The 26,018-nt window shown below is 43.1% G+C and overlaps 1 protein-coding gene across 2 annotated transcripts; it reads right to left on the reverse strand.

The window, feature by feature from the left end:
• Window positions 1-284: 284 nt before the first annotated feature.
• LOC110173919 (uncharacterized) lies at window positions 285-24,289 on the reverse strand. 2 transcript variants are annotated; one of them, XM_055149509.1, is made up of 21 exons: window positions 24,133-24,289; window positions 24,012-24,061; window positions 23,840-23,926; window positions 20,821-20,942; window positions 20,292-20,420; window positions 20,081-20,173; window positions 19,475-19,648; window positions 19,274-19,376; window positions 18,704-18,924; window positions 17,879-18,035; window positions 16,708-16,913; window positions 14,994-15,108; window positions 13,926-14,119; window positions 12,470-12,584; window positions 12,040-12,209; window positions 10,865-10,953; window positions 10,666-10,796; window positions 8,909-9,098; window positions 7,746-7,881; window positions 4,550-4,637; window positions 285-378 (listed from the first exon to the last, which is right to left on the reverse strand). In XM_055149509.1, exons 1-21 carry the CDS (start codon window positions 24,153-24,155, stop codon window positions 323-325), a joined length of 2,649 nt encoding a protein of 882 aa, XP_055005484.1. In that variant the 5' UTR covers window positions 24,156-24,289; the 3' UTR covers window positions 285-322. The 2 variants fall into 2 exon arrangements, with proteins under 2 accessions (XP_055005484.1, XP_055005483.1); XM_055149508.1 differs by having other exon boundaries at window positions 19,475-19,651.
• Window positions 24,290-26,018: the final 1,729 nt, after the last annotated feature.

Genomic DNA, 26,018 nt, shown 5'->3' on the forward strand with positions numbered 1-26,018 from the left:
CTCTCGACCTTCCCTATGTCACCGTGGGGTCATTGGTGAATGACGGGCACGTCTGCACCATCTCATCGGGGTCGCCCCTGACCTCCCATTGACATAGTTACTTTCAATATTCCCACTTCCTGCTCAATTCGTACAGATACAACTTGTGCTATAATGGGAAACATTCAGGACATGAAGTCGCAACACATTCTCTGCAAATTTGTCTCAGTTTTACAGTTTTTACACCAGATGGAACAACTCTCCCTATGTGAAAATCCCTGTTACACATGACACAGAGGACCACATTAGTATTAAAAGCTTTTTATTGTAGTAAAAGTCTAAGTCAGCTGATGAAGATGGGTCCTGTGGAGACGTGTTCCTGCGCAGACACTCGGGGACCTGAGAGAGAGGATTGCATTATGAAAGTGAGAAATTCTTGGACTTTATTTGTTGAAGACCTATCGTGCTTGTGTCTGCTATATACATCTAAAACAACTAAAAGAAACAAGTCCGCTGACTTCCATGTTAGAAAAGTGTGATGGCCAATGGGAGCAGAGGTCAAGTTCAAAAGAGTCAGTTTTACATAACTTCAGCCCCAGTTCTATACTGAGGAAGGGTTACGTTTAGGGGAAGTAACAACGTTCTAACATGACTAAAAGCACACAAGAGTAAATTTTGCATAATATAGGGCATTCAATTAAAGTTTAATAGATTATTTTAGCCATTTTTAAAGAGGAAGCATGCCATTTTCATGTGGAGGGTTCACTATGCTGTGCTCATCTCCAAGGAGATATTTGTCTAGGACTATAACACATTAGTCCATTAAAGTAAGTGAAATCACCAGGACAGTTACAGACTAGATCAGTCAAGAGGCAAGCTGGCTCTCAGTCAATGTTTACAAGGCTTTTTTGAGCAGCAAACACATCCATAATGAAGTAAATACCAAACTGATACATTAAAAAGAGAGAGGGGGAGATACTGATCCCGAGGGAAACTCAAGTTTTGCTGTAGCAACATCTACACTGCGCGTCTCAGTCCCTTTGTGTCTCAGTCAACTGGTCAGGGAGGGTCTGTGTCCTGCAGCATCAGAGCAGTGTCCAGGTGACCACAACAGAAAAGGCCTCGTTCTTACTCCACTCCGGTGTTTCGATTGGTGATGAAATTGTTAATTCTCTTCATGTACTTCTTAATTGGTTAAAATCCCATAGCCCAGTGTGAGAGCCAGGTACCCACGCTGCCATACTGTGGAAAATTCTGAGCAAATCCTTCCTTGGATACATGCAGCATGTGGACCTTCCCCCAGAAAAGTGAGTACTTGTACAATGAAACAGACCTGTGCCTTGCATTTGTCTTGCCACAGTACAGATGTATCATATAAGCAGCTCTTGAAGTCAAAGTCAGTCACTGTGTGCAAAATCCAAAACATAATTTTTTTTTCTAGTATGTGAAAAGTGCTAAAACTCAGTGTGGTGAATAATCTGTGTGCTCAGAATGCATAAGGTAAGGTTTACAATGAACTAGCTGTTGTTCATGGTTATCAGACAGTAAAACAAATCTGGTACATCGCCTTTAATAACATGATGTGTGTTAGGTATTATCAGCTAATTAACTGGGAATATAATCAAGGGCAGTGATGTCATGGTTATGGCCTGGGGGGCCGGACCCAGCCCAACTGTACATCACATCAGGCCTGGTATATAACATCGGGGCACAACTTTATTCATTTATTTTATCTAATGTTTATTATTATTACTATTATTACTACTATTAATATTACTATTATTATTATTAAGTTTTTGGTGGAATCCGTCAGTTGCTGCTGCCCGCCTAATGTAAAAATTTTTTAAACAGATTTTTCTGGAATCTGTGGAATCTGTCAGTTGGTCTGTTGCTCAGCAGTGCTGACCATGACACAGGAAGTCTATGGTGGTGGGGTAGACTAGCCACTATCAAGATGCTGTCAAAAAAGAGCAAAGTCGACACTGAAGGTTGCATCTTTCAGGAGAGATGGAAAGAAAAGTATTTCTTTTGGGATGACACCTGTGTGTCTTATTTATTCTCAACAAGTTGTTGTAGCAAAGGAGTACAATATCAAAAGCCACTACGAGACCCACGCCAAGAAATACCCAGGGCAACTTTGGACTAAAAAGCTAAATGAGCTAGCATCATCGTTACAGAAACAGCAAGCCGTGTTCTCCAAATGTCGAGATACACACAAAGGTTCATTTTATTTAGTCTTTGTTTACTGCATTGTTCCTGAAAGAGGAGTGTCTCAGTTTTGTTATTACTATACATTCTTATATCCTTTCAAGGGGCAGTGAAGGCAAACTACATCATCACTTGAGAAATTACTAAGGCATCCAAGCCTTTCTCAGAGGGTGCATTCATGAAGACCTGCACACTAAAGGAATCCAAGCGACAATCTTCAGCCAACATAAGCTTGTCGAGGCCTACACTGATGGAGAGATCTGAAGAACTTTCTGATAATTTGAAGAGTCAACTAAAAGACAAAGCTAAGTCCTTCATGGCATTCTCTGTTGCTCTTGACAAGAACACTGAAGTGACTGATGTAGCCCAGTTAGCAATATTTATTTGTGGAGTGGACACTTCCCTGAATGTCAGAGGAGTGTGTCTCAGTTGTGCCAGTGACAGACACCACTACAGATAATGACATGTTTGTTAGCCTTGCCAGGGCCCTGGACAACTGGAGGTGAACTGGAGTAGCACTGTCAGTGTGGCTACCGACAGTGCACCTACTATGAGGAGAAGAAAGGCAGGAGTGGTTGTGAAGTTGGACCATGTAATGCCTGTTGTTACTGACACTGAATTTTATTCGAGCCAGAGGACTTAACCACAGGAAATTTGTCGTTTTTTAATTGGAACAGGACATTCATCATGGCCTTCCCCATCATACCGATGTGTGCTGTTTGAGCCGAGGTGCAGCGCTCAAACATTTTTACAAATTACACACAGAGATAGCAGAGCTCATGCAGGGTAAAGAGAAGCCTGTGGTGGAATTGGATGACCTTGCCTTTTTAGTGGACATTACAGAACATTTAAATATGTTGAATGTTACTACATAGGGCTAATCACAGTATTATGATAGTGTTTGTGTTTTTCAAAGTAAACTGGCTTTGTAGCTCCGGCTCAATGCCACTCAATTCCCTTGTCTTACATCTCAACCTGTCAATCATCAGTGTATGGACAAGTACCTACTGGTGGGCAGCAGTAGCTCAATTGACTAATCTGAAGGTTGGGGGTTAGATTCCAGCTCTTGACATAAACATCACAGGTTGAGCGGTCAGATCCACTGACCCACAGGTTGGCTGGTGTTATTCCAGCTCCCACAGATGAATGCTGTCTTTGTGTGTCCTTGGGCAAGACACTTAACCCATACTGCATTTCTGTCCTGCATACTTTACCATGTATACAAACTTGCTTTCTGGACTCGGGCATGAGTTTGACACTCGATTCATGGTTTTTACTGAACTGGAAAAGGATTTTGCTCTTTTTTGCTCTCCATTCACGTTTGACGCTTCCAAGGTCCCAGAGACGATCCAAATGGAACTGACAGAAGTGCAGTGTTCTGCGCTGTTGAAGGATAAGTACGCATCTGTTGCTATCAAATTATTCTATCCATTCTTGCCACTAGAGTACCCAATGCTAACGGCCTTCATGTGTAAATACTTTATATGTTTGGGACAACATATTTATGTGAGTAGACCTTTTCCATCATGATTATTAATAAATTGAAAGTGCATAATCGCCTGACGCGCAGACATCTGAAAGATGTTATGAAAATAGCCACTGCTCAGAAACTGTCCCCCGTTGTGGACAAGCTGGTGAAAGTTAAAAGGTGTTTGGCCTCGACAAGTAAAATGTAACTGAAGTAGGCTGGTCTTTCCTTTGATCATAATCCTGTGTGATATGGGAGGGGGTTGACTGGTGATGACTGGCAAAGTTAATGTGCCTCACCTGTTGAGCCAATTTAATGTTTTCAGATAACTCATATTTGTCAATCACATGGCCTGTTGTTTACTTGTTTCTCTTTGTTTCTTTTAATTGGCCTATTTATGGTGGAAATGTTTTTATGTGCAAGTCTTCAGTAAATATGATTAAAGTAATTAACAGTTTCCACTTGTGTTATTTATAGGAATGTGTTTTGTTGGCATCTACAGTTGTAGTCTGTTATGTTGCATTTCTGATTTATAAATGTAGGCTTCTTGCATGAATAGGAAAATGTTACATTTTTAGAGGGTAACTGTCTCCTGCTTTAGGCTTTGTAATTGTAGGCCTCATTATGAGACTCTTGTGGTGCCAATGCAATTTCAAATAGCCTATCCATGTGTTGAGTCAGTGTTCAGTCCAAAAGTGTAATTCGGCCTCCTGAGGGCTCATTTGAAAAAAAAAATCTGTCCCCTGTCCAATTTCACCCTGGCCTCCTTGATCAAGGGCTAAACCAGGTCTAAACTACATCATGTGAACTACATTATGTGCTGACAGATACAATGGAAAAGAAAAGAAATGAAATGAATCTCATGATGTGAGTGAAGGACAGGCCTGCTCTCACCTTGCAGCTGGCCGGAACAGTGTCCAGAGCACACAGGGTCCATGGGGTTTCTGGGGTCACAGATGGTCACGTCACAGTGGACAAACAGCTGCAACACACACCACTGTTAGACTGGACACCATCACACTGGACGTCTGGGTTTAGCTGTGAAATGAAGCTAACTATGGCCCTCTGAGATGCTGCTGGCTTTGTACCCCAAATGTAGCACAAGACCTTCCAGAGAAAAGACTTATTTGAGATAGTGTCCCATTTCATCTGCCAACAACAAAGAGTGAGAGAAAGGCTTAGAAGAGGCTTTCCTGTTTTGTGTTTCAGTGATTCCCTGCAGGACACACAGGAGGGACACTTTTGCCTCTTCTTCTCCTCAAGCTGCCCTGATACAGAACTGCTGACCCTCCCTGACTAGTTCTCCCGTTAACTGCACTGAGACCTTTGACTGTGGTTGGACATGGATTTTCACCTACTGTCTGTTTCCTGTGCCGTCTGGATGTGAACAGTATGTAGAAGGGAGTGGTTGGTCAGGCCAGCGAGCATCATGAGGGCAGAGGCTTAAACTTTATATGAAATGCACTATTCTTCCTCAAATACTGAAACTTAAAGGCATTGTCACATTTTGGATGAGAGTCTGTACAGTCATTGAAATCTAAACATTTAAAGATGTACAGAGGAATTATCAGACCACACCACTTCACTCTCTACTGCGCATGTCTCCTGCAGAAAGAGTCTGTCATGTTTCCATCATGTCTCATGCAGAAAGTCTCCCTTCCATCCACCCCTCCCTCTCTGTACAAGTGGCCCCCGCCCCCCACTCTGTCCTGCATCCCCCGTGTCTCTGCTCTGCATCCAGTGTCCCGTCTCTGTCCTGCACTCCCCCCATCCTGCATCCCCCCCATCTTTGTCCTGCATCCCCTTGTCCCCCCATCTGTCCTGCATCCCCCCATCCCCCCATCTCTGTCCTGTGTCCCCTCATCTTTGTCCTGCCTCCAGTGTCCCCCCATCTCTGTATTGTGTCACCCACCCCCCCCCCCTCTCTGTCCTGCATCCCCCCCATCTCTGTCCAGCATCCCCCCCATCCCCCCGTTCCCCCCGTCTCTGTCCAGCGTCCCCCCCGTCTGTCCTGCATCCTCCCCGTCTCTGTCCTGCATCCCCCCCATCCCCCCCTCTCTGTCCTTCATCCCTCCGTCTCTGTCCAGCATCCCCCGCCCCACTCTGTCCTGCGTCCCCTCATCTTTGTCCTGCATCCAGCGTCCCTCCTGCTCTGTCCTGCATCCCCCCCGTCTCTGTCCAGCATCCCCCGCCCCCCGTCTCTGTCCAGCATCCCCCGCCCCCCGTCTCTGTCCAGCATCCCCCGCCCCCCGTCTCTGTCCAGCATCCTCCGCCCTCTGTCTCTGTCCTAGCCATTGAAAAATAGAATCTGCCCAGCGACCCCCGACCCCTCCTCCATGTCGCTTTCTGATTGGTTTGTCAGGCTGTCACCGTTAGTCACCACTCCTGTGCGTTTGGCTGAAAGTTATGGTCAAGAATGAACATAAATCTATGGAGGGCTTTTTAATACGAGCCAGGGATATTTCCTTAAGTACTGAGCATTAATATAATAAAGGAGTAATTATCAAGTCAAAAGTCAAAATCCCATTCCAAATTTTACCTGAGGAAACTATTGCACTTGTGTCAGTTTAGGTCATTTGTAAAAGTCACACTCAAAAACACAACAGAGTTTTCAACATCGTACACCTCTGCACCGCTGATACAAACAGGCTGCTGAGTTTGTTTTTTATCCTAATGGATGACCATGATGACCTGAAGGTTTGGAGGTATTGCCTTTCAAATTGTTCTGCTCACTCCAACAAACTATTTTTTGCACCTCTGATCTATAATGCAAGTCATTATTCGTATTAAAGCAGACCTATTATGCAAAATCAACTTTTCGGTGCTGTTAATCATGTTTCCCCTCACCACTTACTCACCCGAAGCTGTATTTAGAATGAATTGTGCATGTTTGAGTAATCAGTTTTAATAGCTTATTATCAAGACGCCATTTAGATGATCAGTTCCCGTTTTTTGGGCCGTTCAGTGAACTTGTTTCTTTTATTAAGTTGTTCCTTTTATTCTTTTCTTTAATGGAGTCGTCTAGACCATTGCATATCCCTGTATGTGACCCAAACTGCACTCAGCACTACACCTGCAGGACAGTTCATGCAAAAGCTACTATTTAAACTAGGGCCCAACTGATATGGATTTGGAGCTGCTAATAGATGATACAACAGCCGATATATTAAAATTTTTCAACTGACTTCAGCTCTATTGAATTTTAAATTGGGTTCATTTAGGCTAAATGTACATGTAGTTTGCCTTTTTAAGCTCAAATTTAAAGACAGATAGGCCTAATGGCATATGCAATAATGCCATTAGGCCTATCTGTCTTTAAATTCTAGTCTGTAAACAAATTAAGTAAATTACAGCTTTTTCTTTAGCTCTTAGACTAAATGTGTGCTCGCTGTGATAACTTTGTGTTAATGTGGTCCATTCACAGCTCATGAACATATCAGTGCAGGTCCAGTAACATGTCTACAGTCACTATAGTCACTTTACACTCGGCCAATGTAAGAGAAAACAGGCTATTTGTGTGGTAACTTACAGCAGCTAAGCTCAAAACTAACACACTGGCCACCCTCTCCGCTCACACAGGCACCTCTCAGATCACAAGTCTGCACTAATACTGGCCCTTTTAATCCTGACTCAAAATGATCGTCTGTAAAAAGAATAATCTTGTATGCGCCTGTATGTGTCCTCTGGCTGTGGGGACAGTCCTCTGGCTGTGGGGACAGTCCTCTGCTCTTTTGAGTTTTGTCACTGTCCTAAACTGCGCTGAAGTTCACTTTTAGATATAGTCAGTGTTCATCAGAGCATGTTGAGATCGCAGTGCTGGAAACAGTGGAGTACATTCAGGGACAGTACAGCATCACAGACAAATGACTCCACAGATAAATATTGATGCTGCACTACATACGGCATTTATACGTCTGTAAAATGGATTAAATGGACATAATATAGAGAGTCTAAGCTTATAATAAGGTTTAACATGTCCATGTGGACTCGGCCCATACCGGCTAAATTTAGGTCAATAGCCCATATGTCTCAAACATGACATGTCTCACCTGAGGACGGCCTGTTGAGTGAGTTGGGGGACATGTCTCACCTGAGGACTGGCCTGTGGGATGATGGACGGGGACAGGAGCAGTTGAAACCTCTTTAGCTGAGGGGGATAGTGGACTCTCGCATCCTTCCAAACTGGGACAAGCTTCACCGGGAGAGGACTGTCCGGGATCACACAGCTGCAGAGACACAGGGGAAGGAAGTTAGTCTTTTGGAGAATGAATTCACGGCTTAAATCTATTCTGCCGGTGTCGTTTTTGGAAATAACTGGTAAAAGATGTTAAATTTGTTCTTCACCATTATCATGTTGACATAAATATAAAATCGCAACAAACTTGTTGTCCCAAAGTAGAACTCTTTCAATCAGAATTCCCAGGACACACCTGAGCTGAGCAAACGTTGGAAACCAAAATCAACATAGAATCCCTAAACCCTGAGATCAAGGAAACTACAAAATGTGATTTATTGTGAGATGTGAACTGACTGGGGGGGGCATGTGATGAAGAGGTCAGTAAACATAATGTAGCTCAAATCTAGCTCTGAGCAATTTAGCGATCTCTCCCAGGCCCTATTTGACTGTCTCTTGACTGTTAGTTGAAAGATTCTGTGTAATGTTCAGCCCCACAAACCCCAGTCCCCCATGCTCCCATTCTCCATAAATATACAAAAACATGATACAAAACTGGACAAACCTGATTACAAACAAACCTGGACAAACTGTATGTTGTTTCATTTAGCAGCATGTTATATTCTAAGCGTGATTGTGTTGTGATAGTGTGGAGATTTTGTTGTATATATTTTGTTGTGGATATTTTCTTGTAAAATATTTGTTGTTTTGCATGAATACAGCATTTCCAAAATATAAAGCATGGTGATCTAAATATGTTAACAGTTAATAATCTAGTTGAAAAAAAATTGCCCTTCTAACCAATGCCATTATCACATTACTATGAAATGGCAACTAACAAGTTTAGAACAGCCTGCTACACCATATAGATGACGTACTTTGTCATATTGATTCATCAGACTTGTGTGAAGATTGCAGAAACTACAAAATGTGCTTTGTGGTGAGATATGAATTGGCTAACTTATTGATAAAATGGCCATATGTTGTTGATGATGACATCCCTGTGGCTCTGTTACCCTGTGGTGAAGAGGTACCCCTGTGCGTGTTACCCTTTGATGAGGTATGTCTATGTCTGTTACCCGTTAATGATGAACTTCCATGCGGGCATCGAGGTCCGGTCCTGGTCCTCTGTGGCCCAGCACTTCTCCAGCTCCAGAGAGACCCTCCCCTTCAGCGCAGGCTCCAGTTCCACCTCAAACCACAGTGCCTCCTGCTGGGTCTTGGACAGCGGGAAGTCTTCATCTGTGTAGAACTTCTGGAAGGACTCATCTGGAACATCATGAGCAGGCACAAAGATTGACAAGAATCATTTACCAGACACAGATGCAGTGTTGCACACTCCTAAAAGACGTGGGTGTGGGGATCCCTTAAACGTTTTTGTTTTCTGTGTTTTAATACTGAGCTTTGCGATCACCTTTCTCTAAATCTGGTATTCAACCTTTTTCCTCCATTGTGCTACTTTTACAAAACAAAACATTTTATCCAAAATGTAGTAAATATAAGAGCCAATACCTTACATTGTTACAGTCAGAGCCTGATAATAAATAAACCATTATCAGTTTATTAGTGCACAAAGTTAGGCATCAGAATGACATATTTAAAATGAACCACATTCTGTTATAAAATACACAATATATATAATTCAGAAATCCCTTGGTGAGCTATGAAGTCATCCAGAAGGGCAAAGAACATTTGTTGAGTGGGGGGCTGGATTTTCCTTCTTTCACACTTGTTTCATTAATCCATTCATCCAAAGTTGTCTTCTGACCACTTAAAACATACAGTTTGCATTTTGCCTGGATTGTTGTGCCATAAAAAAAAAAAAAAAAACTCTTTTCAAACCCATAAACATCAATGGACTTATTCTACTAGGCTCCATTAGCGTCTAATTCACTCACACCTAAATATCTAACTGGAAATAAACATGTAGTTTATAAAGCAGATCTTCCAAATGTAGACATTATTTTGAGTTTTAAAAATGGGAAATGTTTCGTCTAAAGGTGACCAAAAGCATGTTTAAAATAATGGAACTCTAAAGAATACATAATATGTTGTTACATGCAGGCATTTGTTTTGTTTGTGTACTGCTCTCTCCTCTGCCCTGTGTGTTCAGGTGCTGTGGGTGTGACCGGAACTGGAGCTGATTGGCCAGCTGGCTGCCAATCAGAGTGGAGAGGGCCATTTAAAAGGAGCTGTGTGCTGCCTCTTTCTCTCTCTCTCCCTCCGTGTATATGGCTGCTAGCCCAGGTTTGTTTGGTTGGGAGGATTGGTTAGGTAAGTTTGGGGATCCCTGTACATTTCACACCACGTAGATTTTTGTTGTTAGACACACTAGTTATCAGTTGTTGCCACCCTTGTTGTTTTGAGTTTTCCAAATTCTTTGTTAGACCAGGTAGGCTAGGCTTTTGATTTCTTTCCTTTTTGTAGCCTAGTTTTCAGTTAGGGCCTGTTTTGTTATACCTTTTTGTTTGTTGATTTGGCACAACTGGCCCACGCCTCCTCCCACCAACCTTTTGTTCATTTTTTGTGCACTTTAATGAATGTTTGGCTGTCAAATAAAAAGTTTGCCAAACCGACTTTGCCTCAAGGGTTGTTTTATACACGTTGTGTCCCTTGTTGGTTATAGGGGACATAACAAAGTGTTCTCTAAAGAACTAATGTACAGTAGACTACGCTTTAAACTGGGACTGTGGACTTGTTTTAAAGCACAACTACAGCCAGAGACTTGTGAGTACCACCAAAGGAGAACCTCCAGTCAGTTTAAGAACCCATGAGTGACATATGTTTGATAAAACTCAAATGTACCATAATTATAGTAATAACAGTGAGTCCTCACCGCGAGCCATCCTCATGTGCACGTGCAGCCGGCCTGTGGCGCTCTCTGCAAAGGGCTCGCTCACCCGGGGACTGACCAGGAGAGATAATGCAGACGTGGTGTTGGTGTCGTACAAACACGTCACCTTCAAACTGGAAAGACAAATGTCCGTAGTCACAATGAATTTAGTGAATAAACAGACAGTAAGAATGAAACTCACTGATAGTCTGTGTCCTCTGCATCCCTCTGAGCCAGCAGCTGATCAGGCAGAGAGATGTCGTTCTCATACACCATGCTGTTGCTCACAAACTGAAAACAGACTTGACAAGTGTTATTGCCTCAAAATGCGTCCCAAAAGTGAAATGTTTGTGATAAACAGCACACACTAATGTGTTCAGCTGAATGGAACGTTTGTGTGAAGTCTGGCTCCACACTGCTCATATAAGGCTCATCTGCCTTTAGCACAGCCCAGTCAGGAGGAGAGGACTGGGCTGGAGAAACGTTATGAGGCAATCGCTATGTGTCTCAGATGTGATGAGTACTGGGGCAGGAGGTAAATCATTCTGAACAGTGAAGATGAGACATTTTAAAAGTACAACAAAAAACAATACTCAACCTTGTTTCACTGAACTGGAGAAAAGAATTGTATGTAGCCTGTGCTCTTACTGTGTAGAACCTTCAGAATGCACTCAGAGGCTGTAGAACTCTGACTCATGATTGGCTGTGGGTACTGGGGTAATGAGGTAATGATGATTCAGGGAGTCCTTTTAGGTTTAAACCAACTGGATTTCATTATTGAAACTGGCAAACCAAATGAGAGTCTAACGTGAGGCTCATTCTGCTTTCTGATTGGATAATCATCTTGTGAACCAAACCATAACATTAATTAATGAGATTTCATGTCCACTGTTTTTGTAATTAAAAATAAAATCAGCATTACAATTGTCATATTTGATTTGAACATGTTTAGTTTATGAAATGTAAAATCAAAATCTTTTTAAAAACAGATATCTGCAGTATAAGGACTTGAGAGCAATAACTAGTCAAGTCCAAACCTTACTCTCTGAAACTTGAGTCGAGTCACAAAAAGTTGATTTATTTCTACCATTTCTAGATTAATCCTTCATGTGAATAGGAATATTGTTTTAATAAAAATATAGACAATATTTGGACCAGTGCACTCATTTCTTGTTTCAGAAATGATCAAAGCTGAGAAGAAACAACATTTTTGTCCAAATCTTTGCCCAACAGTCTGTGCCATTGTTCCCAGCAAAGCTGCATGTACTGGAGCAGTTTGCTTGCCAAGGCACATTTCCACATATTTTATTGCAGTTGCAGTATTAGCATGTGTCACAATGTGTGTGTAGAGTCGTTTTTATTGTCTGGACTGTGTACCTTGCGGGTGGTGCCACATGAGCTGGCGGTGAAGCTGAAGTAGGCGTAGCGCGCTGTGCTGTAGCGGGGTCCACACGCAGGGTCCAGCAGAGTGAGCTGACCAGGGTCCAGACCAGGGACAGACTCAAGCTTCAGAGCCAGGGCTGTGATGGTGCCATTAGGGAAGCACTCTGCACACAGAGACAACACACACAACTGACCAAAGCAGATACCACCACATGACATCACAAGGTGAAACAGCATTTAGAGCTTTAGAGACACAGATAGACTAATAATAAAGGATTAAACTTGTGTGAATGACACAAATCAGCTCTGGACACGTTTCTGAGACGGTAACAATGTTCTAACAAAGTTCACAAAAATCAATCGTGCATAATATATGTACATGTGTGAATGAAACTAAAGACAAAACAACAGGAAAGGGCCAAACCAGTGAGTGTGGCGTAGAAGCGGCAGCTCAGGGAGAAGTCCTTGATGCGGCGGTGATCCTTAGGAGAGACCAGAACCAGCTCCAACCGCGCCGTCACCCAAGACGCCTCTATGGCCTGGGACATGAACACAGGAGCAGGCATCAACAGTACACCTTTGTGCAATAAACTGTCACATACAGAGATCATTAGTTTACATTCTGCTCACTCTTAACTACAATACAGACCTTTTTTTAAAACCAAACTGAAATACCCCAAATGTCCATGTTTGATATCTGGCCCAAGTTCAGGTGAACAGTAGGAATATGCAGGTTCAGTACTGGTATCTGATATTGGTGCAATACTGAAAAGTTTGCAGGATAGAATATCGACTTCCGAATATTGGTTCAGCCAATAATCTGGTTGGACATAATATACATTTATGTAAGAATACTATTTCTTGGTTGTAGTCGGCCCAGAAATTCTGCATCCCAAGTGAAAAGAACTAAAATTCTAATTTGCACTAAAGACAATACATCCCCATGGCATGAGTGGTTGGCTGCTTTTGTGGCTACCTGGATCACACACCAAGTAGTACGTTTTATCATCGGAGGATTTTAACCAACTAAGAAGTGCAGGATGCAGGTCAAAGGGCACAACAGGCTGTTGGACTCCGCAAAATGAGCTGTTTTCTATATCAATAGAGACTGTGCAAGTGGCTAGCTAAGGAGTAGCTATGGACATTTGAGATGCTACAAGCTTTTTACACCCTTTGTAACAGCAAACAACCTTCCTGAGGAAGTACTCCAGTATTTTGCAGTCTGAGGGAATGACCCAGTTCATCACCAACCAAAACACTAAGCTACACTGAGTCCTTTGATGGAGAAACAAAGGTGACTGAGAGGCACAGTGGAAATGTAAACAGCTGCTGCAGCAAAGTTTGGATTTCCCTCAGGATCAATAAACTATCTGTCTGTGTCTTCCTAAACGTTTCTCAAATCCTACATTGAAGTGAACGAGATTCCCCCTCAACCGGACGTGCCACCACAACAAACCTGCGGTTTAGTAGCATGGACCATACAAGGTCTAAACCCGAGATAAACTAGGCCCAATCTGCTTAATTTGTCAGTTGGATTTGCCCTTATTCTCTTGTTTATTTCATGGTTTGTGAAGCCCATAAGGCTACTGCTGTTGGGCAATCAGGACATATGGTTGGCTGCTCATGCTTTGAAACTTAAGAGAGGCTTTCCTGTACGGTCTCCTGACCTCACCTGTTCTCCTTCAAGGCTGTTGTGATGCTGCAGTAACCAGAGGCCACAGAGGAGGGACTCTTTTCTTGAGGGTTATTACTCACCTCAAACTGTCCTGACACAGGATTTGACGACTCTACTTTTGTTTGAGCTTTTCTATTATTACTGTATTCTGCTGCCCAATGTGCTTAAATTGCCCCATCTGCACAAAGAAAGTGATTCTGTGTACCTCATAGATGACGTCCGGTGCGAGGATGGGCACCATGAGGGAGAAGTGCGTGTCGTTCTGCACAAAGCTGTAGCGTTTAGCCAGAGTCGAGGTCAGTGGACTCTGGCCCACCATCATCTGGAAATGTTGAGAGCCGGACTGCACCAGAACCAGGAAGTTCTGACCATCACAGGACCCACTCACTGAAGGGGGCACTGGCACACAAACAAACACACACACGTCATGTTTCCATACTGTGTGGAGACTTTACATTGATGCTTCATAACCTTAACCAGAGTCACTACTTGCCTAACCTAATCCCTAACCTTATACACAAACCCTTAACCTATATTACACTGTTTCTTCATGACCTGTCACCCCTGGGTGCTTGCCACACCCTATTTAAGATGGCCACCTGAGCTCTCATTCTGTTTGCCTGATTAAGGCCTAGTGCCGAAACGTTGCACGGTTTGTCCCAATAAATTTCACAATTTGCAAGTGGGATGGTGTGTGGGATTTTTCTCTGTGTTCAAGGTAACCGTTAACTTTAGTTCAGTAGATGTTATTTCATGGCTGAAATCAAGGTCTGTAGAGTTTAAAAACACAGTGGAGAACTTCCTGTATTACCACATGACATCCCAAGGAACTGTAGCTTGAATGAGCTGAAAAATTTTTGTTTTGAATTTCTCCTTTACCATGGATTCTACCTGGACGATTCAGATTCCACACAAGGTAGAACAGAATGTTTTCACTCTGTCTAAATATGCAGGATGTTTATGTCAAGTATGGGCAAATTAAACTAATCAAAACTCCAGGTATGGTATGTTTGTGATGAAGAACCACCAACAGAAAAAAAAGAAAAAGAAAACAGTTGTATAGGCCCTTTAAAGTGCATATGACAGGTTAGACTACACATTTCACTAAAACAGTTACAGTAAGTCTGTCCTGTGTGCTGTTTACATTCAATTAAAAAGTATTTTTCAAACATATTTTTCCAGAGAAATGTGTGCATCAATTCAGATGACATATTTATAAAAAATAGTTAGGTGTTGTGTAATGTTTGTGTTGCTGGGAGTTAACAGTGCTAACCTGTGTCCATGACCCGAGCCTCCAGATACGCAGAGACAGAAAATGGATGGAGCTCCGGTAACACCAGAAACCCAAACATCACATGGGCAGAGTAAACTGTGAGGTCTAAGTGCTTCTGTGGGCAGGGAGTGAATCACAGAGTTAATACACACTGTACCAGATCACTGTGAGCTGAGAGTGAATAACACACACACTGTACCAGATCACTGTGAGCTGAGAGTGAATAACACACACACTGTACCAGATCACTGTGAGCTGAGAGTGAATAACACACACACTGTACCAGATCACTGTGAGCTGAGTCATGTCCTTATATTTGATCAATCATTTATTCTGATGGCTCGCTCACATTAACATGGAAATATTAATAACTAATGAATAAATGTCACTTATGATTAGATTGGCCAGTAGCATGTTGGCATGGTACCCTGAGTACCTCCAGATAAGAGGCGCTGTAGACCATCTTGTGCTTTTAAGACTTTTTCATCTTGTCAAACTTGTGTTTGGTTTTAAAGAACTCTATGTAGCTTTTACAGTTTCCTGAGATGCCAGAGGCTTAACCTGCAGATAGAAGACACTAGGGATGGGCATGATTAGTTGATTAATCGATAATTGATCATTAAGAATTTCATCAATTACGTTTATTTTAATCGACAAACCGAAAGTTGCTGTGCGTAGCGTGACCAAACGGGTCTGTATATGTGTCTCTCTGCATCAGAAGGAGCGAGACACAAACAGTCGGTCAGTCTGCAAAGTGCCAAAACGCAAATGTGTATTTAACGATGACTTGTACAAGAAATTCCAGGCTTTCCATTGTGGTCGGGACAAGTGTGAGTCCACATGCACAGTGTACAAAGCAGGAACATATGTTTCGGTGTCCAGTGGGAAAAAATTTTGCCAGGTGAGAGTAGAGCAATGTCAATGACGAGTCCCCACCTCCCACCCCCCCGTACGGTGTCCTGGTTTTAACAACTGCAAATATGGTCACACTAACCTGTATTCCACTGAGTCGTGTCTTTTAATCCAATAGAAGTTGAACCACATCCGCGCACAAGAGCTGTATTTTTTCCTTCCCTTAGTTTATGCAAATTAGCCATGCGGTTTTAAGTTTTGTTTCTGTGAGAGTTGCGCATTAAACACATTATAATCTCAAACGGGCTGATGTAGCTCTAGATTGGTTACGGTTTATATGTCGTAAAGTTGAATTTATTTATGCAGATTAGTAGTGCAGATAGTAATAATAATAATAATGATGATCATTTTAATATAAAAATGTTAATGATGAATCGATAATCGATCGTTAATTCTTCAGACAATCGATTAAGAAAATTTCATCGAATGCCCATCCCTAGACATAGGGACATCAAAGTTTGTCTCATTCTCAGTATATAGACAGAACATGTCCCTCCCTGAGCTGCAGAGGCTGCACTAGCACTGACTCATGACTGGCTGCAGGTGCTGGGGTTTAGACAGTGACCATTCAAACCAGAGAGAGTTCTCTTAGGTTTAAACCAACTGGATTTCAGCATTGAAACTGGCAACCCAAATTAATCATTCCGTTTCCTGACTGAACCAATAACCAAACTATAATAAACAGTTCGTCATCATGTCAAATGTGTTTGGAGTTAAGAATAAATCAGCTTTACTGTTAGCAGTAAGAGCTGGGTCATGTTTATGAAATTTCAAATCAAACATGTTAGCACATTTGACTCACCTTTTTTAGCACAGCTCTGTCTGTGAGGGGCATGTGCACGGAGAAGGTCTTCAGGCTGCTGTGCTCCTGGGTCTGTTCCTGGACTGTGAACCCTCTGGAGATGCTCTGCTCCAGGCTTAGGCTCTCAGAGGGGAATGAGATGTTGAGAAGGATCACGTCAGGAGCAAAAGGGCCAATGGAGACCTTAAACATGTTCTCCTGAAGATCTGAGGGAGAGAGGGTCATGTCACATAGAAGGCAGCAGAGTGAAAAGTACTTTAGATTGTATTGATACTTCGCAGTGACATCACACTGGGGGTGTTCTACATGTATCTCTATGGTGGAATGTTCATAACGTACTATGGAGACACAATATGCACACATTAGCAAACAATGCCAAAAAGATTTAAGACTGAAGTGAAACACTGTTGGCTAATGCTAAACAAGTTATTATGATAATACATGTAGATACTGGCTCTACAAAATTTAAACTCAAATAAAAACTGCAACATCACCATGATTTATAGTTTTTATCAATCTCACACACTATACCAGATCACTGGGCGCAAAGACAGCTTAAAGAGGGGGTATTACTCTTGTATAGGTTGTCAACTGCTAACACAATATATTTAGATCACCATGGTACTTTTTATTGTCTTGAAAATGCTATATTTTCCAAAAACGATGTATTCACTTTTCCTGGATCCATGGGGACCATGCAAGAGGCTAGATAAGAAGCCAATGAAGGTGCTACAGGATGCTACAGGATTTTTACACCACATGTGGCAGCAAATGTGGCAAAAGACTTTCCAGATTCGGGGAACTGCCAGAGGAAATACTTTGAGGGAATGCTGATTTCATCACCAACCAAAACACCAGAGCGGAGTAAGAATGAGGCCTTCCTCTCCTCAAACTGTCCTGACACAGATCTGCTGACCTCCCTGACCAGTCCTCCTGTTAAACTGACCTGAGACCTTTGAGACACAAAGGTGACTGAGAGGCACAGTGCAAGTACTGCAGCAGCAAAACTTGAATTTCCCTCAGGTTCAATATCTCTCTTAGCATATTTTTATAAGTCTCACGTTGTTGTTGATGCTCTGTGTCCCTCCCCATGCTCTCCTCTGTCAGAGGGCCATCACATCAAGTTATAGTGCAGGAGTCTCCAGGGGCAGGTAGAGCAGGGAGTTCTTACCATGGGAGACTTGGGGGGGCAGGTAGAGCAGGGGCGTGCTGATGGGGAAAAGGACCTTGTAACGGGTGTGTTCAGTGGACACGTCCTCTGTCCACAGCAGCTCCAGCATGGGCTCCACACTGTAGGACATCAGGTACATGCCCTCCTGCACCACGCTCTGAAAACACAACACAACTGTCACGCATGTACAAAAATCATTTAAATGCCCATACTGACTTGTCAATGCCCAATCTTCTGAGCTCAGAAACCAAGCAGAACTGGATGCCAGCTGGGAATACCAGGTGCCACAGTGTGGCAGCAGTTGTGTTGCTGTTAAACACACTTCACATGTATGGCTTAGTGTGAATATGTGCATGTGCAGGTGGTAGGGGACCAATGGTGCAGATTAGCAGTCTCGATTCATTCAGTCTGTCTCAGGGCAGCCGCTGCTACAGAAGTATGTCACCAGTGGAGTGGAGTGAGTGAATAATGCACTAGAAAGTATTAGAATCTACAAAAAGTAGTGTCTGTAAAACACTAAAGATAAAAATTTATTCATCTGTTTTCATTCATACTCCTATATTCCCCGTGTGTCAGATGCTCTTATCCTCCTGTATTCTTGTGTGTGAGATGCCCTCCTATCCTACTCCCTCTACTGTTACACTGAGACTGTTAGATGGGGACAGGGCAAATGTCTAAGCTGCAGATGTGCTGTGGTTGGAGAAATACGGTGGGAGAATGGACCATGTCACTAATAAAAATGATCAGGGAAAACATTTGTGGATTCTCCTTTGAACATTGCTTTAGAAAATAGTAGAGATCCTTCCATTGTCAGGAGGTGAATACCTTGTAGTGACCTCCTTTGGCTCCAATGGGGATATGCACCACGATGTACGGGTCTCCCACAGTGATCGAGTACCCACGGGCCTCCAGGTCAGCGGGCTCCAGTCTCTGCCCATTCACACCCAGCCCTAAGTCCAGCAGGGTGGTCTGACCCGTGGAGAGGAGGGGGGAGATGCGCCAGGGCAGTGACCAGCGGATGGAGCTCTCACTGAAGGAGACACCACCTGGGCAAAGAGAGCCAAGAATCAAGAGTCAAATGGCACTTACAAATATGAGGATGAGATTAAAGCCAAAGGAGAAGGGCCAGAGGAGAAGGGCCAGAGGAGAAGGGCCAGAGGAGAAGGGCCAGAGGAGAAGGGCCAGAGGAGAAGGGCCAGAGGAGAAGGGCCAGAGGAGAAGGGCCAGAGGAGCCAGAGGAGAAGGGCCAGAGGAGAAGGGCCAGAGGAGAAGGCCAGAGAGAAGGGCCAGAGGAGAAGGGCCAGAGGAGAAGAGCCAGAGGAGAAGAGCCAGAGGAGTAGAAAGAGCCAGAGGAGAAGAGCCAGAGGAGAAGAGCCAGAGGAGCGGGTAATTGACCTTGGATGATGGGACAGGCTGCTGCAGCATCGATCTGAGAGACCAGCCACTTGGTCCCAAACAGAGTGGAGGTCCTCAGCACATTCATGGGTACACCAGACACCTACAGGAGGACACAGGGATGTTCTCACAAACCTCCAAAACAACAAAAGGGGAAGCACCGGTAGAACATGGTTTTATGTCCATTTTGATTGGTTTGACCTGCTGGATGTAGGTCTCGGCTGTGGACACTGGGCTGCGGAGGACCAATCTACTGTGAGTGAGGCTGAAGCCATATCCTCTGCTCAGCACCTCAGACACCAGCAGGGGGCGCTCCTCCGCTGTCGAGGAGAGGAACAGAACGGTGGTGGAGAGGAAGCCTGGATCCACAGGCTGCTTCTGAGACACACATGGGCTTTATTTATTTATTTAATCAGAAATGAATATACCACCAATTTAAAAGTTGCACCATCACTATCACACTATGAGCTGGGCTCCATCAGTTTGTTTAAAATTCTCCACAGTGTGTCATTAAAGTGCGTATGACAGGTTTTTATCATTGCTTCATTTTGACTTTGACAATACACAGCACATATTTTACCCCAAGAGCTGCTTATAGGCTATACTCCACTGGACAAGACACATTTTGTTCAAACACTTGAGGGGAAAAAGAGCATTCTAACAGGTCTTAAAGCTCAAGAGTAAGATTTGTTTGTAATATATGAAATGCTCATCTGGGAATCATACGTTAAGAGTAAAGATGTGTTTCTTCACCGTGACAAGATCAACCAATACAAACACACAGATCTCCCTGTCAGGACGTCTAACCTCCACAGCTCGTCTGGGATCTCCAGACCTGCTCTCATAGAAGGAGGACTTTGGCAGGACATCGTCATCTGGCAGCACCCTCTGCACCGACACCTGCAAACACAGTATAGACTATACAACCACAACACACATCCTATACAAGCACACACACAGTATACACCCACATGGGCACCCTTGCAGATCTGTTTCAGTACACTCCACCAGGACCTACCTCCATGTGGTCCCTGTAGCAGAGCACCTCCCTCGAGGCCCAGTCCCTGTACTGGCAGCTCTTAGAGACATTGTAGGCCTGGTCTTTGGACAATCTCAGCTCCAGCTCCAAACTGAAGTCTTGGTCCTTCTGTAAGACACACCGCCCTCACATACAGGACACAAACTCATACACTGGTAGAGTACAACTAATGTCTTTTCACTCCACTCTTTAAGAAGAACAGTCCCTGTCAGACTGCTCCTGTCCCTGTCAGTGATCAATGTTCATCTCAAACTGTAGCATCTGGTCTCACTTTTGTTTTGTTTTTAAGGTTGACTCGACAAAACCAAACTGATGCTGCACCTGCTGATGTTATGATTCTTTACAATATACAATTCTGTTACAATATTCTTTTACACTTATATTCTTATTAAGATTAATATTCTTATTAAATAGACATTTAATAACTTTTGGTTGCTCTTCCTAAACTACTTGTCCAAGTAGCAAGCTTTCCTTTCTCTGCTGGTCCCTGCACAAACAGTTAGCAGACCTGGCTGTGGGTGAAACAGTTCAGCATAGAGGCGTAGATGCGCACTGTCCCAGAGGCGTCTATGTTGGAGCTGAAACCACACTGAGAGGCCAGGCTCCGGGTCAGGACCACTCGTGATCCATCTGAGGAGAGGGACAGGAGCAGAGGGACAGAAGCAGAGGGACAGGAGCAGAGGGACAGGAGCAGAGGGACAGGAGCAGAGGGACAAATTGTTAGCAGGAGGCATGAGAGATGGTCCAGGCTCCAGAGCCCCAGACTAGTCCAAATCTTAATGTTTCTGTTAAATCCATTCAGTGGTGCTCGTTCTACTGACCTATACGACCTCTGACCTGCATGCAGTCGTGTGCTTTTGTTTGTGTCTCAATGATCTGAGCTTAAATTACTGCCTACAGTAGTCACCCCAGTGATTGTTTACAATCACTTTGGGGTATTTGTAATTGTGTTTGATACAATTTTCTTCCACTTCTCCAGGGCTGGGTCATGGAAACAGCAGTCTAAGCAGGATTTCCTTAACCTGGACACTTCCAGCTCCTCCGGGGGGACCCAATGTCCACCTGTCAATCTCACACTCCATCCTTCCCTCACTTGTGAACAAGACCCCAAGATACTTGAACTCCTCCTCTTGAGACAAAGACTCTCACTTGGAGAGTGTGCCACCTTTTTCTGGTTGAGAACCATGGCCTCGGATTTGGAGGAGGTGATCTTAAGTCACTTCACACCCCTGTGTGCACACTGCAGGTCCTGGTCCGATTAAGTCATCAGGAGAAGATTCATCTGCAAACAGCAGAGATGAGATCCCGTGGTCCCTAAACTGGACGCCCTCTGGCCCTTGACTGCGCCTACAAATTCTGTCCATAAATACAATGAACAGAACCGGTGACAGGGGTGGTCCTGACAAAGTCCAACATGCACCAGGAACAGGTCTGACTTACTGCCAGGAATGCACACAGTTTCTGCTCTGGTCATACAGAGACCGGACAGCCCTTAGCAAAGGACACCATGAGGGACACGGTCGAATGCCTTCTCCAGATCCACAAAGCACATGTGGACTGGTTGAGCAAACTCCCATGAACCCTCGAGCACCCGATGGAGAGTGTAGAGCTGGTGCAGTGTTCCACAACCAGGACAAAAACTACACTGCTAGTTCTGAATCCAAGGTTCAACTATTGACTGGATTCTTCTCTCCAGTCCCTGGAATAGACCTTACCGGGGAGGTTAAGGACTGTGATTCCTCTGTAGATAGAACACACTCTCTGGCCCCCCCTTCTTAAACCACCATCCCGGTTTGCCAGTCCAGACATACTGACGCTGTGACGTTACAGAGACCTGTCAACCAAGACACAACATCCAGAGACTTCAGATACTCAAGCTAGAGCTCATCCACTCATGGAGCCTTTCCACCGAGGACCTTTAAACAGTGACTTCAGTTATGGGTTGATGGGTGAATCTGCCTCTGAGTCCTCAGCCTCTGCTTCCTCCTCAGCAGACATGACAGTGGCATTGAGGAGAATATTCCTTCCACAGCCAGACAATATCCTCAGTCGAGGTTAGCAGTTCTTTTCCAGCATCTTCATGGACTTGTCCTCCTGTGGACCCACCACGGAAGATCTGTAAGGGGCGGGTGCTAACAGATCTGGGTGGCAGACAAAGGCGGATCTCTGGACATGGAAACTGGATCTAGGGACATGGAATGTCACCTCGCAAGCAGGTTAATCATAGTAAATTTTCATTTTCTTTGGGATCAATAAAGTATCTGTCTAGTGTTGGAGTAACAGATGAACTAAACCAGAAGTAAACCAGACCAGACAAATACGATCATTTCACAGTTTAATGCCGATTTATTTGTGCCGTTTACATTCTTAATAACCATTTGATCAATTTTGACAAGAAACGTGTGTGTCCAGTGAGTTTGTGTATGGTCTTGGTTTGGGGCTCTGGGATTGAAAAGTGCAGTCTGGATCTAGTGGTAGAAGAAGTCATTTTGATACATAAGTAAAAGTACAGATACAGTAGAAAAAAATACTCAAGTAAAAGTATCACCTGAAAAAAATCTACTTAAAAATAAACAATTCAGTCAGTTTTTCTTAGATGGTTGTACTTTTTTTCCCCCTCAAACTAGGAACTTGTTCAAAACTTTGTACTTTCTAAAAGGACTGAAAAGTGAAAAGTACAGATACTTCACATTTGAAAGAAAGTGATAATGTATAAAGTATCCACTTTAAATTTTACTTAAAGGACCTGTATTATATTTTCTGATCTATTCAGATCAGAAAACACACCACCTTCCAATGTCATGTGGAAATACAGGAAGTGCTCCACTGTGTTTTTAAACTCCATACAACTTCACTAGAATTATTTGGATTATTTCAGACCTCGACTTGCCAATCTCGACTGAACTAAAGGTAAAAGGTAACTATCAACTTGAACACTCACTTCATGACATCAGAAGGTGGAACTGAGCGTTTTGAGCTTCAGACTAATAATGCACAGATGTGGACTCAGACATGTGGGAATGAAACAAAAGAAAACTCCAGGTGTGTTTTCGAGGAGGGAACATTATAAAATGTCTTAAAGCTCACAAGAGTAAACTTTGCATAATACAGGACCTTTAAGAAAAATACAGATACATCTGTACTCATCTACAGTACTACACAACTTGTAAAAAAACATTTTAGTTGCAACAAGTTAGGTCCTGTAACCAATTTTTCCAATGTAAACTTTATTTGAGCATAATGTGTCTTGCCCATCCATCTAATTACAAAGTGTTTTATTGCCCTATTATCAGGAAGTGCACTTACGAATGCTAGTTGTAATGCTAGCGTTACTGTGACAGCAAAACTCCACAGTGTGAAAGGTTTGAAAAGCACTTAGATACTGATCATGGTGAATAATTAGTTGCTCTAAATGCATAAGAAAAAGTGAGGAGTAACTTTGGACCACTACAAACTGTTTACAGTGAACTCGTTCCAGTTGTCACGTTTTTAAACTTCATATATTTGTTTGTTTGTTTTGTACTCACTGTAAAGAGCTGCTACCTCCAGTCTTCTCCCGGTCACTGGGCTCACAGCAAAACCAAACAGGTTTCCCAGACACTCACTTTGGATTTCTGTGAACGGACACGTATATTTCAGTCACTGTTTGACATGGATTTATTTGCTTTTTTTAAGGCTGAATATGAAGTAACGACTCACTTATGGGTGGCTCCTTTTGTGCGTGGACTGAAGCTAAGACGAGTATCCACCTACAGGGGCACACCAAAACATGAAAATATGTTGTAACTGAATCTGCATTTGAGTAGACGAGGATACCGACCCGAGCGTTAACACTAAACCCATGGTTAAAATATATGATAATGTTGGCTGTTTTTTTTTTTTTTTTTTTTTTTTTTTTTTGCTTCGTACTGAACTAAAAAGAGTCACGTTTAGAGAGCGCAGCACTGAAGCAGCTCCTGACGCTCAAGACTGCAACAGGTGAGTCCAATCACAGACTGATGGGAACAGGAGAGGGAGGAGAGAACAGCAGAGGGAGGAGAGAACAGCAGAGGGAGGATAGAACAGCAGAGGGAGGATAGAACAGCAGAGGAACCTGTGCTGTGGCCGGTGTTGCAGCCATTTGGAGTGAGGAACCTGCAACAGAAACAGATTTGACAGAAGACAAATATCGAATTGAGATAAAATGCTACATTTCTAATAAATAAATATATAAATGTCTTTAAGGGAAAAGGATGCAGGGATCACTTTAACTGATGGTGATTGGTTAAATATATGTAAAACAATTGTAACAACGTCAAGCTCTGACTTATGGAGAGAGTTTATGTGGAAAAACACTGTGAGATACTTCATTACCCCTAGAATTAAAGAACATCAGACCAAGAATGCAGAACAAGGTAAATGTTGGAGAAATTGTGGACAATCAAAAGTTGGACATTTTCATATATTCTGACAATGTCCCAAGATCGCCCCCTATTGGACAGAAATTATTAAAACCATCAAGCTTATTGCAGGATTGCAACTAGAAAGTTTTCTAGTTTTTCTAGTTGAAAGTTTTAGCGTGTTTTATTTGGGAAACTTACCAACCGGGCTGAAAAAAAAGACATACCTTCTTCAGATACTACAAGCAGCCAGCAAGAAAGCACACGAACACATGGCTCCAGGACAAACCTCCTACTGTTTCAGAATGGACTGATATAATCAACGAAATTCAGATTATGGAACGAATAACATTTTCTTTAAGACACTCCTCAGACAAAGGAGAACTATATTGGAAAAAGTGGAAATCTTACAATCAAAACAACTCAATGTAAAAATGTTGTATATATCTTTGCAGATAGCTAGCTTGATGGCCTCGTATTTCATTTCTATTTATTTTTATTTTTACTTTTTTGGTCGGTCTTTTGATTTATTTTGTTTCACAATACTAATAATTTGTGTATGTAAATATGTGATATGTGATATACATAACTAAAATGTTCTAATAAAAACAAAGTTTAAAAAAAAAATAAAATAAAAATGTCTTTAGGCTTTTTTAAAGGCCTCCACACTTTGTGACGTCCTGGAAGGCTTTATCTCCCACAGTGGAGAGCCTGGTCCTGTGCTGGTGGAGGAAGTAGGAGGAGGTGGTGGAGTAGGAGGAGGTGGTGGAGCAGAGATGTGGTGAGGTGGTGATTGGAGTGAGGAGCTCGCTGATGCAGAGTTAGAGAGGAGTCTGTGTTGCATGGGCAGCCAGTGAAGGGAGCAGAGGACAGGAGTTATGTGGTGGTATCTGTGCCTCCTTGTCAGGACCCAAGTGCTGAATGTGCTGAAGTTTTAGCAGTGCTTCAGCCTGGAGGAGATAAAGGCATCCATCAGTTTTTCAGCATCAGGTTGGGAGAGGGAGGGCCAGAGTTTGGCAGTGTTTTAGAGATGGAGGGAGGAGACCTTGCAGAGGTGATGGATATGTTTTTCAAATGAGAGATACAGATGGAGGTACAGATGGAGCCTGAAGTTTGTGACAGAGGAGGACAGGGTAATGTTGTGGCCAGAAACAAACACGGCTAAAGGAGGAACCACACTGGTGACAGAGGATGAGTGTGAGTCGAGTAGCTGCAAAAGCATCCAACCACTCTGTTATTTTGGGTCAATATTGCAATTTCAAATGTGCAAATCATAACCTAATGGCCCTCGGGTGTCTTAGATTATAACTCTAGAGCAGTGTTTAGC

The sequence above is a fragment of the Boleophthalmus pectinirostris genome, unplaced genomic scaffold, assembly GCF_026225935.1.
Source record: "Boleophthalmus pectinirostris isolate CB_2022bp ecotype Guang Dong unplaced genomic scaffold, ASM2622593v1 HiC_scaffold_13, whole genome shotgun sequence".
Lineage (NCBI taxonomy): Eukaryota > Metazoa > Chordata > Actinopteri > Gobiiformes > Gobiidae > Boleophthalmus > Boleophthalmus pectinirostris.